At 37.3% G+C, this 15,931-nt stretch overlaps 4 protein-coding genes across 4 annotated transcripts; 1 reads left to right on the top strand and 3 right to left on the bottom strand.

Annotated features, from left to right (window-relative positions):
- Window positions 1-25: 25 nt before the first annotated feature.
- LOC137717995 (alpha-amylase-like) lies at window positions 26-2,315 on the bottom strand. Its single transcript, XM_088699030.1, has 4 exons — window positions 2,143-2,315; window positions 1,905-2,034; window positions 904-1,709; window positions 26-493 (listed from the first exon to the last, which is right to left on the bottom strand). The coding sequence occupies exons 1-4, from the start codon at window positions 2,221-2,223 to the stop codon at window positions 233-235; spliced, it is 1,278 nt and encodes a 425-aa protein (XP_088555156.1). The 5' UTR covers window positions 2,224-2,315; the 3' UTR covers window positions 26-232.
- Window positions 2,316-3,147: 832 nt separating this feature from the next.
- On the bottom strand, window positions 3,148-4,449 carry LOC137717996 (sterol carrier protein 2). The gene is made up of 3 exons (XM_068457523.2): window positions 4,134-4,449; window positions 3,981-4,041; window positions 3,148-3,532 (listed from the first exon to the last, which is right to left on the bottom strand). Exons 1-3 carry the CDS (start codon window positions 4,260-4,262, stop codon window positions 3,348-3,350), a joined length of 375 nt encoding a protein of 124 aa, XP_068313624.1. The 5' UTR covers window positions 4,263-4,449; the 3' UTR covers window positions 3,148-3,347.
- Window positions 4,450-5,055: 606 nt separating this feature from the next.
- LOC137718644 (thioredoxin-like 4, chloroplastic) lies at window positions 5,056-6,399 on the top strand. The gene is made up of 3 exons (XM_068458194.2): window positions 5,056-5,578; window positions 5,697-5,750; window positions 6,030-6,399. The coding sequence occupies exons 1-3, from the start codon at window positions 5,120-5,122 to the stop codon at window positions 6,150-6,152; spliced, it is 636 nt and encodes a 211-aa protein (XP_068314295.2). The 5' UTR covers window positions 5,056-5,119; the 3' UTR covers window positions 6,153-6,399.
- A 570-nt stretch (window positions 6,400-6,969) lies between these two features.
- On the bottom strand, window positions 6,970-10,444 carry LOC137718277 (abscisic acid 8'-hydroxylase CYP707A1-like). The gene is made up of 8 exons (XM_068457796.2): window positions 10,105-10,444; window positions 9,669-9,990; window positions 9,328-9,477; window positions 8,983-9,231; window positions 8,586-8,675; window positions 8,405-8,483; window positions 7,790-7,896; window positions 6,970-7,490 (listed from the first exon to the last, which is right to left on the bottom strand). Exons 1-8 carry the CDS (start codon window positions 10,308-10,310, stop codon window positions 7,275-7,277), a joined length of 1,419 nt encoding a protein of 472 aa, XP_068313897.2. The 5' UTR covers window positions 10,311-10,444; the 3' UTR covers window positions 6,970-7,274.
- Between the last annotated feature and the right edge of the window lie 5,487 nt (window positions 10,445-15,931).

Raw genomic sequence — 15,931 nt, forward strand, 5'->3', positions numbered from 1 at the left:
TATAGTTTGAACAAATTCAGACAAGTTGACTAAAACACACACACGAAGCTCGTAGTTCAATTAGTAAAGAACACTCAAAGTACAGAGCATCTTTGGAACAGGAAAAAAAAAAAAAAAAAAAAAAAGTTTTAGAATTTGTAATTGCCGTCCACCTTATTCCTGGAGGAGAGGAAATGGCATCAGATTGGCCTTATTTATTCTAATACAGTACAGAAATGAGAGTTTTTGTAGTTCAGTTTCTCTCCCACACAGCAAAGTCTTGTCCACTGGTGGCAACGTGGAAGTTCGACTTTGTGGGATCAAGGTCTCCAAGGTCCAACTTTGTACCAATCTTCATGATAATCTTGTCGTCAATGTTGGCCATATACAGGTTAGCCTCGGCAGCCAAGATACTCACACTGCTCTTGGAATTGATCCCATTTCTTGCCCTAATTGCAGTCAAGTTGCGTATAGGCTCCTTTGGCCACCCCCACTCAAAGAAGTGATCATAGAACTGAAACATCGAAAACAAAGAAGTTTTGTAAGTCGAATTCAGAGTAAATGTTCTCTTACTAGACCTATGTTATCAAACTGTGAAACTGAATCACATATTCAGAAAAGAATTAAACTAATACTGATTCAAGTTGACAATCTAGTAACGTAATTATAGACTACTTGCGCTATTAGACAACATGACAAAAGAACTTTTCCTAATTCAATAAGATGACGCCTAGGCCTGGCTATTTGATGTTAAAGAACGAATGAATATGTCGTCAAACTGTGATCTAGATCACAGAATTATAAAAGAGTCAATCTAATTGGCGATCCAAATCCCACTTTACAACATATGTATACTACTTAAGTTGTTAGATAATTTGACAAAAGAACATTTTCCTATCGAGCAAATCGATGTTGATTACTTACTATGCTTGGGGTCCCAGGATGGGTGAGAATGTAAGCGTATCCAAGCAGGACTTGATCAGATGGGAAAGGCAAGAGTTTTTGAGACCAAGTGTCATGATTGTCGATAAACGTCACAGCATTTTCTGGCTTGATCCCAATCAACCCTGGTGGTTTGCCATTTGAATCCCTCAACCTCCATAGCTCACCCACCACAGCAACATCCATAATATACTTGGTTGTCATATCAAACGCCGTGACAACACCCCCAGCTGCCTGAATCCAACTAGCTATTTCATTCCTATGTGCATCTTGGTTCTGTTCGAGTTTACCATCCTGCCCTTTCGCAATGTTCCAACGCCAGTACTCGGCAACTGCGAATTCTGGTGAAGTTCTATCCATGTAGAGCTTGGTGAAGCTAGAGCCGTATCCAATGGCATAATCAAACCTCCACCCGTCGAACCCTATTTCGGTTTTCAACCAGTTCATCCAATCAGACAACTCACTTTGAAGCCTAGGGTTTGTGTGGTCCACGTCAGCTGTGTATGGAAAGTTGTCTCCGGTGTCTGGGTTGCCAGTGCCGAAAGGATGGTCATTGTCATCCCTGCAAATCAAGGAGGCATTGAAGTCAAGACGTCCGTCCGCCGTTCCGCCTTCGAAGATGCTCCATATTCCGTTCTCATCTTGTTTGACAGCTGCTCTGTGGTTTATCACAATGTCTGCTATGGCTTTGATTCCCTTCTCATGCATGGCAGCAATTAGGGACTTCAATTCATCCTTATTTCCATAGCTCGAAGCATCGAGATCGTATAGCCTTCCGGGGTAGTATCCTGAAATGTTGAGTAATAGCAACGAATCATTATCTTGTCAGACTGTAAATTCGAATTATTGATCAATATAACTCTTTCCAGAAGGCGCATTCCTGATTCGCAGTCTGGCAAGAGAACATTACTGATTACTCGAGAATATTAAACAAACAAACGAGATTATACAGAGATAGTGATAGGCTTGTAGCAAGTACATACCCTCAGTTCCATTAGCGTGAGAAGGAGGAGGAAGCCAGACATGGGTGATGCCAGAGTCAGCAAGTTCAGGAATGGAGGTCTTGAGTGTGTTGTACCATCCTCCTTTCTTACTTGAATCCCAATTGAACCCCTATATCATATTCAAAGACATAACCAAGCCCTTCGATCAAAATTCAGAACACGCATACATAACGAGTAACGTGTATCTATAAAAGAGAAGCATGTATAGCTTCGTTACCTGAAATAACACGGCGGGGGCTGCAAAGGAGGGCAAGAGAGAAGTGCAGAGGCAAAAGCAGAAGAAAAGGAGGAAGTTCATGGTGCCTTGGTCTTACAGTTTTATCTGTAAAGGGAAGCTAGACACTTGACTTGGTGTGCCTTTATACTCGTATATCTCGTTGAATTTTCTTCACCAAAAGTCAGATTTTGAAATTAAACAGCCAAGACCGGCGGAGGTTGAAAGTCCAGCTGGATAACCAGTTTGTACGACAAGATATACATGAGAAAATTCAAAGCACCATGCCGTGTGTTGGGCTAGAAAACGGCAGACTCGGCCGAATGCGATCAGTTTTTTCAAAAAGTTAGGCAGCATCCATCAAATTGATTGGCAATCATATACTCTGAACTTCTTTGAACCAAAACCATTTTTCTTTATGGACAAGCGCAAGTTGATCAATGCTGGGACTATCATGTGACGCGAGAGATGGAGTGAAGGTGATCAATGACCGATTACACCCAAGATTTTGCCTCATCGGGTTCAGCCCCGGTGAACATCATAGTATTGAACTGTTTCACTTGTTGTTTTTGGTTGAAATGAACTGTTACACTTTCTTTTTCATTGTCAGAGTTCGTGAGGCAATTTTGGCTCACCCCAGTTTATTTCTGCCCATTGTATTGGATAAATAGAAGGAAAATCAAATGACGAAAATAAACATGGATGTGTATTAGCCGAAAAAGGGTGTGCAGAGTTCATTTCCCTTTCAGTTTATCATTGATTTGACTGATTTATGCTGTTTTGCAGCCAAATCAAACTCTTAAAGCCAAGAGTAGCATTCTTCACATGGCAATGCATTACGGGATAGGAGACGCCACATAGCGGTGAATCCGTTTCATGTAAGTCATTCTCCCCGTAACCACCCAACTCCCAAATATCCAACCCAGCAACACTAAACATAACAGAAGTAGACAGCAAATTTGCAGGCAATCACATGAAAAAGAAGAATTTATAAAAGCATCCTCAGAATCATATTCAAATTGGCAGCTTATTGCATTAAGTATGAAATGATTCATATATCCAAGAACACAAGCTTTCATTTAATTGACTTCTATTCCTCTCTTAGTGGAAAGCTAAAATTCCATCAGTTCAAAGTTTACCAGTATTTCATAAATCCATTAAAACAAGCAAGAAGAAGAAAGGGGGATTAAAGTCTGAAATCCCAAATCTCACATCTTGGCAGGCTTGGGGAAAATGTCGGGTGTGAATTTCGTGGCGGCACTCAGGCTGCCCTTGACCTTCATTGCCCCCCTCATGAAAGCGATTTGCGGGTTCATCTTCCCCAGGGCCACCTTCACGAAATCTTCATCCTTGAACGAGAAAGTCGCATCTGGCTTCCCTCCTTCATATGCCCCTGTAATTTCAGCTCACATTTTCAGAAAAGCTCCACATCTTTCATGCATAAAACAGAAATGTTAAGGGCCGTTTGGAATTGTTTCTCTAAAAATACCAATTCTTCTCATAAGCACTTTTGTTACAGAGATGCCGATATTTTCGTTAAAATTGAAGTGTTTCTGGAAATCACTTAAAAGTGCTTCCCAGAAGCATCTTCCGAGTGACTCTTCGGAAAGCGGTTACATATGATCTAAACCCCACTTTTGAATTTTCTGCCAAACGCAGTCAAAAGCACTTTCTTTTAGATGCTTCTTTAGAAAAACACACCTAAATTTTTCTGTAAAAGTGCAATGAAAAGCACTTTTGACTGTCCCAAAACGCTTTTAACCCTTCCAGAAACAATCTCAACAGGCTCTAATAGATTAATTAACCAGGATACGGAGCAAAGCAAAATCAGGAACCCTAACCTTTCTTGACCTCGCCTTTCTTGAGATCAACAGTAAAAATCACCTCATCGAATCCAAGTTTCTGCGATTTCAACTCAGAAAGTCAAGGAAAAATTGGGGACTTCATTAGATTTAGAGAATTCGAGGGAGGTCGGTGGGGTGGTGGGGGCCTACCTTGGGTGCGATGTTTATCTGATACACGAATCCAATTTTCTTGGTGATTTCTTTGCCGGCGTCGGTTTTCAGGTGCTCTTTCATCAGCTCCAGCAAGCTTTCCGACTTCAGCTCTGCACCGCTCGCCATTGCTGTTTCTTTCCCTCTCTCTGCAAGTATTGAGATGGAAAGGGCCTCGCAACTACGTCGTTTTTATCGATCCGATTCCCAGAGGGACTGGTGAGGTTGGTTTGAGAACTTAATTGGAATATGAGATCACGCGCGAACGAACCGCGCGCCTGAAGAGATCAGATTACGGACAAGGCACGCATTCCCATAACATTAGTTTCTGGTAGCTTGTAGTTGGTCGAGATGACGTCAGCAACTTGATATTTTCTTTAGCCGAAACAGTTGTTGAGATTAAAATAACTCCTCATTTTATTTTGAAAGATTAAAAATCGATAGATTGGGTTGTTAAGTTTGTCTACCTCAATTATTTTGATTATTTTATGAAATTTTTTTATTAAATAAGAATCAAAATAACAACACTATCCTCAATATAATAAACAATAAGTCAAAATAATTTGACAAAATTTGAGAGTATTTTTATCATCTTATCAGCATTTAATGGTGATTTTTTAAGGAAATTACTAAAATTATTAATTGTGGACAAATTTACAGACCCGTTTTATCGATTTTTAAACCTCAATGACCAAAGTGTCAATCTCAAGACCATTTTAACTAAATTTTTTTTTTACAAAATAACGTTGCAAGGGTATTAGCTGAAAGCCCATTGGGCCGAAATATAATCAGCCCATAACTGTTGTTATGAAAATAGCCCACAACTGGAATTTGAAAGTTGGGAAATCAGACAGCAAGCCGATATGGTTAATGATGTCGTGTCGTCTTCTGATTGGCGGCATAACTCAGAATTCAGATATGGCAAATGAGAACCTCATCAACCGCCGGAGGCAATCAGCTCCGAAAATACATGTTCCCATTGGCTAATGATGCACAGGCAGAGCATTCTTTACGGCAAGGCCAAAGCCTCATTCAACTTTGTCACAAAACCAAACACAAAACTCGGTTCAACGAGTCCCTCCCAAGTTAAATCACGTCTTCTGAGAACCAGAAATCCATCAACCATCATCAAAACTACAGCGCTGGAAGTTTCGGGATTCCGCGGCGCATTCAGGCACGTAGAGGCCCGAGTGGCGACGGGAAACCTAGGAGAATTGTCCGAAGAGGACGACGACGACGTGTGTCCCGTTGAATGTGTTAGAGAGTTTAGGACTGACGCGGAGTTCAGCAAAATTCTTGAAAGGGCTAGAGAAAGTGGTGCTCTAGTTGTCGTGGATTTTTATCGGACTTCGTGTGGGAGCTGCAAGTACATAGAGCAAGGGTTTGCAAAGTTGTGCAAGGGAGCTGGCGATGGAGAAGCTGCTGTTATCTTCTTAAAGCATAATGTCAGTATCATTTCGCCGTACAAACGCCATGAAAACGTTCATTCTGATTTCAACTTTGCTTTATTAGCTCAATATGTAATTGTGGTAAACGATTTTTTTTTCTTTCTAATTTCTGCAGGTAATTGATGAGTACGATGAACAATCCGAGGTTGCTGATCGACTTAGAATTAAGGTAACTTTCTCTGGATTGATTGATTTCACAGGAAACATTGCACACTAATCTTATATTGTTAGTTCGAATTAGTACTCACTTGTACACTGATATAACTGACTACAAACTACTAGTAAAAATTTGAAGTGAAACGACACCAAACTCTGATTTATAAGTGAATTATTATTTGTTTAATGCCCTCTTAGTTTTATTTCTGAGAAAAAGTTTGTAATAAGTTCTATTTTAGTTTGATTCCGTACTTCGTACTGAAAATTTATAAGATTGAATGAAACGATGCAGACGGTGCCCCTCTTCCACTTCTATAAAGACGGAGTCCTCTTGGAAGCATTCCCTACCAGAGACAAAGAGAGGATCACTGCGGCCATTAGTAAATACACAACTCCAGCTTCTCAAGAAGTTTGAGCAAATCAATGAGTTTTTGTCTACAGACTTATGATATCTGTAAATTATGTAACAGAAATCGCTCCACAGATATGTAGTATATACATGTTGTGACATGTCGATTTCCAATCATGTCACATTCTTGATTAGCTTCTCACACGAGCTCTTATTTTTCTTAAACAACAAATTGGTGCTCAAGGGTTCTTTGCTATTTTTGCACCTTGTGGTATATATATTATCAAAGCATTTGCTAGTGTTGTTACGCAAATTGAACGTGTGGAATGACATTCGATTTTCCATTCTAAAGGGCCAAGAAAATATTTTTTATTTTTGGGTGAATAAGAGAAGCAACAATACAGCAACCAAGAACCGTATACAAGCAACCAAACTACGCCAACGAAGCAGCAAAAAGGGAAAGAACAAGCACCAGAAGAAGGGAATGGATGAACAAGCAAACTATCTACCAACGGGGACATTTCATTTCCGCAAAATAGAATCATTAGCAGAAAAATGAGCGATTTTCAGGGAACTCAAAACTTTAAATTTCTTAGATTGGTAATCTTGACTATTGTCTAAATAAAACGACCATAGCGTAACAGTAATCCCTCCTCTTATAGTGTACGTGTTGTATGGTATCTATAGTCGTGTCAATATCGTTGTCGATGACAACCTAATATACAAAATGTATCGACCTATTATCAGTAAAGGATCTGTCATTTATTAGATTAAAGACAGATGTCTTGCATGGAAAATCTCTATCTTATCAGTTCCATATAATATAAGGGGAGATAAGGAGATATATCAAATCTAAAATGATACATTTGCATTTGTTGGTCTAGCTAGCAATTTGAACCTTTATAAAATTGTGAAGTCCACTCTAATATAAAATATTATATCATCTTTATTATGTTTTCGAAGAAAAACATAAGCACCATTATAAATAAAATAATATTTAGTTTTAACATTGCCCTTAGTGCCTTCAAATCTACGAGGATTTGATTACTTAGTTGGATAGCTTTTCTCCTTCAATTCTTGCAATTTTGTGTCCGTGCATATCACTTTAACATATCGGTTGGAGATGCTGACAAAAAACACACAAATTATGAGGGTAAGTTAATTTGGGGAGGGTTGTGAGAGTTCAGCTCAGGCAAATTGTTTCCAAAATTTTGCTGGGAGTCCATGCAGAGGCACAGGAAATGGGCTATATTGAATCTCACTTTGGGAACCCACTACTTCCCACTTCAACTTGGTGACCAAATGGTGCATCATAACCAGCATTTCCAGCTTTGCAAGCTCGTTTCCCGGACAGGCATGCACTCCACTTCCAAATGGCATAAATGTATTTGGCTTTGGTGCAACCTAATTAATCATCAGAGTTTGATTAAAACATCAAGATGCATTAGTTGTTAATAATTATAGGAAGTAATATCTATCCTACTTTACATCAATGTACAGTAATATAGATTGTGTTTTAAGTGGTTCAGATGCACTCGCTACACTTTTTATATAAATTTAAAATTTTTATAACGCAAGCTCATAATTAAATTGTACAATTATCATTTACTGATGAATTCTAGACTTTTCTAACATCTTAGAAGTTCAGATATGGCGTGGTGAATGACTAAGAACAGAGAAAGAAACAGTAGTAGTCACCCTACCTCGAATCTACAGAGATCGAATTTCTGAGGGTCGGCAAAAAATTCTGGATTGTGATGAATGTTCCTGAACAAAGGCATCACTTTCCAACCTTTTGGAATCAAGTACCCTGTCACATATTCCACCGTCAACCATACATAGTCTCTAGATTTATATTTTCTTATAGCAATTACATCTCATTTTCTAGTTAAAAAAATTAATGCACATATGCTCAAATCAAGAGATTATATTTGACCAAAACAAGTAGAGATTGTGCATGTGTATGTAGTAATCAATAATTAAAACTTAGTTTTTGTTTTCTTATTCAATAACTGTCGCCCTTCGTCTAGAATATACATATCTTATAAGGAGCAATGTCATTCAAAAGGGACACGATGATACAAAAATGTATGACAAAATGTCATTAAAAAATTAGGGGCTTGATGATCGCATAGTAGGGAATCAATAGACTGAATGAATTGAATGAGAATCAATGGACATAAGTAATCAAATGTGTGAATATGAAGAAAAGAGTGTGCGGAAATCATTTCCCTAATATATAGTATATAAATTTCATCTCTATATAGATATAAACTTTCAAGAAAAAAATATTGTTTAATTTATAGTCTTGTTTATACCTTTGTATTCCACATCAACCACAGCCTCTCTAAAAGCAAAAGATATAATGGTTGCCATTCTCAAACTCTCTAAAATAACCTGAGAAAGAAAGAAGATACGTAATTCCCTACAGGTAGCAACAAATTAAGTAAAATATATTCCATGCCTTGTATGATTGTATCGTATGTATATATATCATACCATGTGACTAACTGGCATGTTTCTAGTCTGTGCCCATCTCAATGGTTGCTGGCCTTCTTCATTTGCTTCACGAATAACCTTCTGCTCAGCCTACAATTTAGGCAAGTATACATAAAAGTGCCATTTCTTTTATAGATAAAGAGACCGCAAATGGAGTGAAAGTGAATTGTTGTAGAGCCTAGGAAAAGAATCATGATGATATGGCTATAGCTGTATATTTGTGTCCATCGTTGAGCGATTTCTGGCTGCCGATGGAATGCGAGTTCAACAGTAATATACGTATGGAAATTTTCAAAATATTGATCAAACGTGGATCTTCACAATGATAAAACGGTGAAAAATTGCTTGCATGCCTGAAAACGACTGAAAGTAGCATTGTTGGTGTGTGTTATAGTACCTTTACAGCCTCTAAAAGTTTGGGGTCATCGTGGAGGTACTTGACAATCCAGGTCATCACACTAGCTGTAGTGTCTTGAGCAGCAAAAAGCACCCCCAAAATGTTGTCAGTAATTTGGTCATCCGTTAAGACTTCACCCTTTTCATCTTTTGAGTTCAACATGCAACCCAAAAGATCTTTCCCAAGTAATATTTTCTCCCTCCTCTCACATATAATATCACCCAAAATTACTCTTAGTCTTTTCCTTGCCTACAAATAATCAAAACAATTAACGAACAACTAGTTTATCAAACACTTTATTTGGATTTAATCAGTAATTACATGTATTAACAAAAAGAAAATTACCAACAAAGCCTTTTTGTATGGTGTGCCCGGAATGTTTGTGGGGAATGAATTGTAGCCTCTGTCCACGATGGTGTAATTCCTCTTGAGCTCTTCTTTGTAATGTGCCTCCAAATTGCCAAAAATTGCAATTATACCAACCTCGAAAGATAACTACAATGATACAGTAAATTAAAAAATAAAAGTCAGTTGATTAATAAAACGGGCAAAGTCAAAGATTTTTTATTTAATTGTATTTTTCTTGTGTTTCGCATGCGACTATTGAGGAATAAATAATTTTGTGCAATTATTTACTGTTTTGCTTAAAAAACAGAAATAATGATTTTAGGTTAGGAAAGTCTCACCTTCTTCATTTCATGGAAGGTGTCGATGACTTGGCCAGTGGCCCAGGAGTATGTGGCAGAAACAGCTAAGCCTTCAATATGAGGCACCAAATTTCGAATAATATCAAGGGATAGAGATCCTTGAACTAATTTCCTCATCCGCATATGGTAATCTCCTTGGTGATAAAACAGTGCAGATGGACCAAGCAAACGCTCTTTGCTTTCGGGATACGTGGGCTTGAACAAGTGAGCTTGAGTCACCAACACAAACTTCGCGGCCTCAGGGCTCGCCAGCATGATACTTGGACATCCCAGAATATGCGTCTTGAAAATCTCTCCGTACCTGAACAAAGTACAAAGCATAGAAATGTTTAGAGTTCGATACCCTCCAATGTAAATAAAGAAAAAAAAAAAAAAAATATTTGACGAGGAAATCGGGCCAATTTGACTTACGTACCTTTTCTGTTTGGAAGAAAAGAAAGTATTTGGGTTTTGAGAATAGAGCTGAAGGGTCTCTCCTATATAAGGCCAACCTAATGAACCTGGAGGGAGCTGAGCCCTTTTCTGGGGTGCTTCCCCTCCTCTCTTGTCCCTTTTCATGAAAAATACAAATGACAAAAGGGTGCAGAGACAGATGAAAACGTAGGTCAAAATTGCATCCATCGATCTCTAAACGCTAAACCCTAAGCCCGACCGCTTTCTCTCAATCTCTTTCTCCTTTTTAATGAGAATGTTATTTAGTTAGTGAGGTTTGTAGTAAAAACATAGAGGAGTTGTATGCTTTGCTAATTTTAAGCGACTGGTAGAGAGGAAGGAGGAGGCAGTTTAACTTTATATAGAGCCAAAAGGTTGAAACACAGAGCAGAGACAGACAAAATATATGGACAAGTGTCAATTGGAGATTAGGTCGGCAGGTGTATATGATAAATAATCCTACTCCATGGTAAGTAAGGTACACAAAAATCCAGCAATAGCAACAAGATATCCATCACTTGTACGCACAATTTTCACCTTGCATGGTTAGTTTTGTTGTTCAAACCATTTTGCACCTTTCTACATTAAATTTTCTTACACCATACGAATCCCCTAGGATTTTCTTGTAATACATTGTCACAAGCAATCTAGAAGGCTCAGTCCAATATAATTTATATAAATACTGATTAATGTTGGGGTTAAGCCAGATTGTAAACTTGAATTGAATTATTAGAATATATATATGTATACGACATAGTAAAATTGAAGAATATAAGTATTACCAACTAAATTGCAAACTTGGTCTTATATATAGTCAAGTTGGTTAGAGCAGTGTGCACCCCTGCACTCAAGTTCGAATTCTTCCAGTAATTTAAATGAATTTAGTGTAGAATAACACTTGTATTGGGAAAAAATAGCTTCAACAATACCAACTAAACAAAATAAAACAAAACAAAACAAATATTGTTTCCCTCTCCTAGTTAAAGAAGGTAAAATTACACATATGACATGTGGGTATATTGCAAAGGATAATGCTTGTGGCTCCTATGAGGAGAACTTACTTGTCCCTCCACTTACGATTATTAAATTTTTATTGTTCAAACATCATAATCAGCACCATTCATTCTATTCACCATCATCTAAGATCATATATGCAAAAATGTCATTCCATTTGGATATTGTTTAGTCATCTATACGTGTTAAACCAATCAACGGTTTTGATAACAAGTAACATCTTCATAATGAACAGTCCATTTGTTTTATGCATATGAATGGCAAAAAAGGTCTTCAAATTAAAACTTTCTTTTTGCATATATGATCTTTATATGATGATAAAGAGAATGAACGATTCCAATTATGAGGTTTGGACGGTGAAGGTTTGTTAATCGTAAGTGGGCCGGAGGACAAGTAAGTTCCCCCATAAGAGAACACAAACATTATCCTATTGAAAATGTAAATCAACTAAAAACAACAAAGCTTTACATTCCCTTTCCATATTTAGAATTTTAACAATACTCTTAATTGATTATAAGCAAGGAATAGAAACCACAAAGTACAATGTATTTGAAATAATTAGGTTCGATCAATCAATTAAGATCCTTACGTTTTTTCCATTTCTTTCAACACACAATTGTGAACATGATAATCAAGCATTTAATTGTACAATCCATATTGTAACCCCAAAGGGATGCATGGAGCCTCAGTCTATTCTAACCGCATTGCTGTCTCCTAATCCTAAAGCAGATAAAGTTACAAATTTGGTAAACGAGTAATGCTATTCATATCATGTTTTTGTACCACATTTTCATATCATTTTAGGTGGCATTTGATGTGGACAACCATATTATTTGAATTAATCAGATTTTTAAATTTAGTTCATTATTTAATAAACTAATAATTAAGAAAAACTAGTTAATTTAATGATGATTGTGGTATACGAGGAGTTTTTCTCATTTATTTCCTTGAGTTTTGCAAATTTTACAAATGATGTAGCTATCCACATCAGATGCTACCTAAGATGGTATAAAAATATGATATAAAACCATGGTATAAATAACATTACTCTTTGGTAAACATACTTTGGCCAATTAGTACAGTTTATTTACCCTTTGTCCAAAAAGAAAAAGAAAAATATGATCCGTGTAAAACATGACTGGCATGCAATGCATGCATGTTAACTTGGCCTTAACTATTTAGGTTTCTTGATGTTACGAGAAATGGAGGCAATCCAAGACAAATTAAACTCTTGTTGTCCCTTGATTGCGATTTGCAAAAGCCTATTCGAAAATCTTCTAGCTATGTGTTGATTAGTATGAGTATGTATATATGTGTGTGTACTAGCGGAGCCACACTAGGGTCATTGAGCTCACATGACCCCAATAACCCAATGTTTTCCCTCTTTCATCTTCTTTTTTTTTTTTTTTTTTTTTTTTTTTTTTAGTCTTGACCCCTATCAGTTTGGGAAATAAATGGTTTGTAGGTTAGCTTTTTGTTTCTCAACGGTCTCCTCTTTACTGCTGTTGCTTCAATTTTCTTCTTTCTGTCCTCTATCTTCTTCTTTTGTGGTGCATCTTCTTCTTAATTCAAATTTTCTCTGTCTCTTACAATGTGTTTAACTCAAATTCTTATTAATTGATCAAAAAAAACTTGTGTTCTAATTTTCACTTATGTCCTTAACTGCATATTTCATGGATGTATTGACTTCTTGATTCGTGGCTTATTGTCATGTGTGGTGTTTGATATTTTCTTTTACTTTTTGTTAGCGCTTTACATATAAACAAAAAATACAATATTACTACGTGGACAAACTATAAACAAAAATATGCTTAATTTTACACTTACTTATCATGATTCTATTGTTATATAATTCTGGCTCTGCAATTGTGTGTGCGCGCACACACATAATTTTTTTGCAGAAAAGGTAATTAATATTCATGACATTCCACGGATAACCGTCCTCTTTAATTGCTCCCTGCAGGAAGCCACTTGCATTAATTTTCCATGGACTTTGATAATGACTGGAATCTTAAAACAGTAGTTCCTTGTCATTGCTTCATGATGAAAGATAACAGAAAACAGATCGTATGTTAAATTTTTTTTTTTTTTTTTTTTCAGATAAATTACAGTTTGATACATACATAAATTTTTTGGTGTTTTTAATTAATAATATGGATGCAAATTTCCGTTTTCTCTTACTTGAACAAAATTGTTCTTACAAAACAAATCACACATTTGGTCAAGGCCAAAAAGCCTCACGTGCCCATGATGAATAGGGGAGACTTTGGCCGAAAAACCTTTGATGTCAAAGTTAGAATTTTCAGATAAGAGTGTTTGGAGAATTTTGGTAGAGTTTTGCAAGAGACTTGGAAGCAGTTTTTTGAGAGAGTGGAGAGCTATTTATAGGGATATGGCCGGCTCTATTAGGAGAATAGGGACGGGCCATTTGTGGTATTTTTTGGGTGTAATTTGTAGTTAATTAGCCATTAATAGATTAATTAGGTAATAAATCCATTAATTGACTAATTAACATAATTTAAAAGAAATGTTTTGGGGGTTATGTAATGATTACCTTGTGGAGAATATAGGATGAGAGTGGATGAAATAGTTTTGAATTTGTTACCTATTTTGGGCACTTTTGACTTGGTTGAGGGATGATTGCCCGCTGCTCATGCGTAGGAATCCCGGTATGCCTCAAGGATATTTTTATCCTCTTCTATCCAAAAATCTATGTGTCGCCTTGTAATTATTTTTGGCTCCACAAATAATTTATGAATGTGTATGTTAGACACTAATGCACAGATAGTGAATAGAAATTGCATTATACATCAGGAATCAAATAGTGTTATTATTAGAGTATGAAACATATAACAGTCCCTAGACACATTACCTGATTTACGATCATTTCCAAACTTACAGGGGTTAGAATATGCCTACAAGATTAGTTTCTTAACTTTGTGTTAATTGGTTTTAACCTTTTTGGTATTGAACTTGCATATGATTAACAAACTTACAAGCAGCTTTTCTCTCCTTCGTCAAAGTTATTCTCTTTTCGTGAGAGTTCTTTTCACCTGGTGGGAACTTGTTATCAAATTCTTGATCCATCCCTTCTCCGCGCCGACTCTGGCTGAGGCCAGGGTCGGTGGCAGTCCCCGGCTTCTCCTTTTCTTCCTTTCTTTTCTATTTTCTACTTTTCCCTGCGTTTTTGTCACCTGCTATTCATCTCGATCTACCCCATCCTAATGTATGTGGCAAACCGTCTTTGTATAAACAGGCAAGTGATGAACATTTTCATTTTTTTAAGTGGGATGTTAATTAAACCTAGAGAGAGTCAGAAATGGGGAGGGAACAATCAATAGTCTTGGGGGCAGATGAACGGCAATAGCGGCATCCAGTTCATCGTTTCTAATATTCTCATGATCTCTAACCTTCCAGATCAGATCGTCTTCGTGGTCCTCCTTGATCTCTGTGGCTGGGGCTGACTGGAGACACATTTTGTTTATATGTAACACTTTTACGTATTGAATTAAATTATGCATTATAATATGAGTGATCGAAAATTTGTACGCGGTTTAGGATATATAGCATTGGTAAAAACAAATTTGTTCTATCATCGACCGATTATTACCGGTCGGCACAGAGATTGCATGGAGATCACATCCGGCTACGTACCTTTTTTTTTTATATATTTCAAAATGCATGGGGAAGGAAGAGGAATGTAACATCCCATATCGTCAAGGGAGTGGATCATGTAAGCCTTATATGTATATTCTTATCTCTACCTAGCATAAGACTTTTTGGGAGCTCACTGACTTCGGGTTTCATCGAAACTCCAAAGTTAAGCGAGTAGTGCGCTAGAGCAATCTCATGATGGGTGACCCATTGGGAAGTTCTAGTGTGAGTTCCCAGAAATAAAACCGTGAGGGCGTGGTTGGGGCCCAAAGCGAACAATATCGTGCTATGGTGGAGTCGAGCCCAGAATGTGGTGGGGGCCCAGGCCGGAATGTGACAATTTGGTATCAGAGCCAATCCCTGGCCGGTTGTGTGCCGACGAGAATGTCGGGCCCCTAAGGAGGTGGATTGTAACATCCCACATCGCCTAGAAAAGTGGATCATGTAAGCTTTATATGTATATTCTCATCTTTACCTAGTACGAGACTTTTTAGAAGTTCCCTAGATGTGGTGGGGGGCCGGACCAAAATGTGACAAAGAACTCTTGATTTTTAAAACTTTATAAATTCACACGTACACGTTGTGAGTTTGAATTCAATCGTTGCCCTATTGACATATACAAACTGAAATTTACTTGGAATCTGGGCAAAAGAAATATTCACAAATTTTATTTTGGTCGGGTGCATGTGGAACTCTGAAGGAAATAAGGTGGATTTCCGAGTGAATCTCATTGAGACAATAATTATGCTGCAATGTACAATTACAAAGTACGAGCAAAAGTGGGAATATATAGTCTATAGACCTATTAAAATTTGGCACGATAAAGCACAGGACATGAGTAGGGCATATATGAGTGCAAGTTTTCAATCATTTTAAAAGGATAAACGAAAGATTCTCTTTCGAAATGGGAATGAGGAAAGGACCTGTATGTCCTTTCAGTAGTATATGTGACTAGTGTCGAACTTCTTTCTTGTTGCAGGGGCGACCGTCCGTTGATCTAGCAAATAAAAAAAGGGTAAACCAATGCCATCATGACATTGTAGGAGTTTCTTGACATGTGAAATCAAACAATGAATAGCTTGACAAATAAATAAGCAATCAAACAATGGTGCAATCTGTCACCTCCGTTCTTTTAATATATG

Source organism: Pyrus communis, chromosome 8 (genome assembly GCF_041283825.1).
Source record: "Pyrus communis isolate YQ-2024b chromosome 8, ASM4128382v1, whole genome shotgun sequence".
Classification (NCBI taxonomy): Eukaryota; Viridiplantae; Streptophyta; class Magnoliopsida; order Rosales; family Rosaceae; genus Pyrus; species Pyrus communis.

What these genes read in the sequence shown, in the direction of transcription:
- LOC137717995 (XM_088699030.1), bottom strand. Translation starts at nt 2,223, where the DNA reads ATGAACTTCCTCCTTTTCTTCTGCTTTTGCCTCTGCACTTCTCTCTTG. An exon ending in CCCCCGCCGTGTTATTTCAG is followed by an intron (nt 2,035 to 2,142) that starts GTAACGAAGCTA and finishes AATATGATATAG; the next exon opens with GGGTTCAATTGGGATTCAAG. An exon ending in TCACGCTAATGGAACTGAGG is followed by an intron (nt 1,710 to 1,904) that starts GTATGTACTTGC and finishes TCAACATTTCAG; the next exon opens with GATACTACCCCGGAAGGCTA.
- LOC137718644 (XM_068458194.2), top strand. Translation starts at nt 5,120, where the DNA reads ATGATGCACAGGCAGAGCATTCTTTACGGCAAGGCCAAAGCCTCATTC. An exon ending in TTATCTTCTTAAAGCATAAT is followed by an intron (nt 5,579 to 5,696) that starts GTCAGTATCATT and finishes TAATTTCTGCAG; the next exon opens with GTAATTGATGAGTACGATGA. An exon ending in CTGATCGACTTAGAATTAAG is followed by an intron (nt 5,751 to 6,029) that starts GTAACTTTCTCT and finishes GAAACGATGCAG; the next exon opens with ACGGTGCCCCTCTTCCACTT.
- LOC137718277 (XM_068457796.2), bottom strand. Translation starts at nt 10,310, where the DNA reads ATGGATGCAATTTTGACCTACGTTTTCATCTGTCTCTGCACCCTTTTG. An exon ending in GGTTGATGTGGAATACAAAG is followed by an intron (nt 7,897 to 8,404) that starts GTATAAACAAGA and finishes AATATGTGACAG; the next exon opens with GGTACTTGATTCCAAAAGGT. An exon ending in TCGATCTCTGTAGATTCGAG is followed by an intron (nt 7,491 to 7,789) that starts GTAGGGTGACTA and finishes ATGATTAATTAG; the next exon opens with GTTGCACCAAAGCCAAATAC.
- LOC137717996 (XM_068457523.2), bottom strand. Translation starts at nt 4,262, where the DNA reads ATGGCGAGCGGTGCAGAGCTGAAGTCGGAAAGCTTGCTGGAGCTGATG. An exon ending in AGATAAACATCGCACCCAAG is followed by an intron (nt 4,042 to 4,133) that starts GTAGGCCCCCAC and finishes TTGAAATCGCAG; the next exon opens with AAACTTGGATTCGATGAGGT. An exon ending in GAAAGGCGAGGTCAAGAAAG is followed by an intron (nt 3,533 to 3,980) that starts GTTAGGGTTCCT and finishes CTGAAATTACAG; the next exon opens with GGGCATATGAAGGAGGGAAG.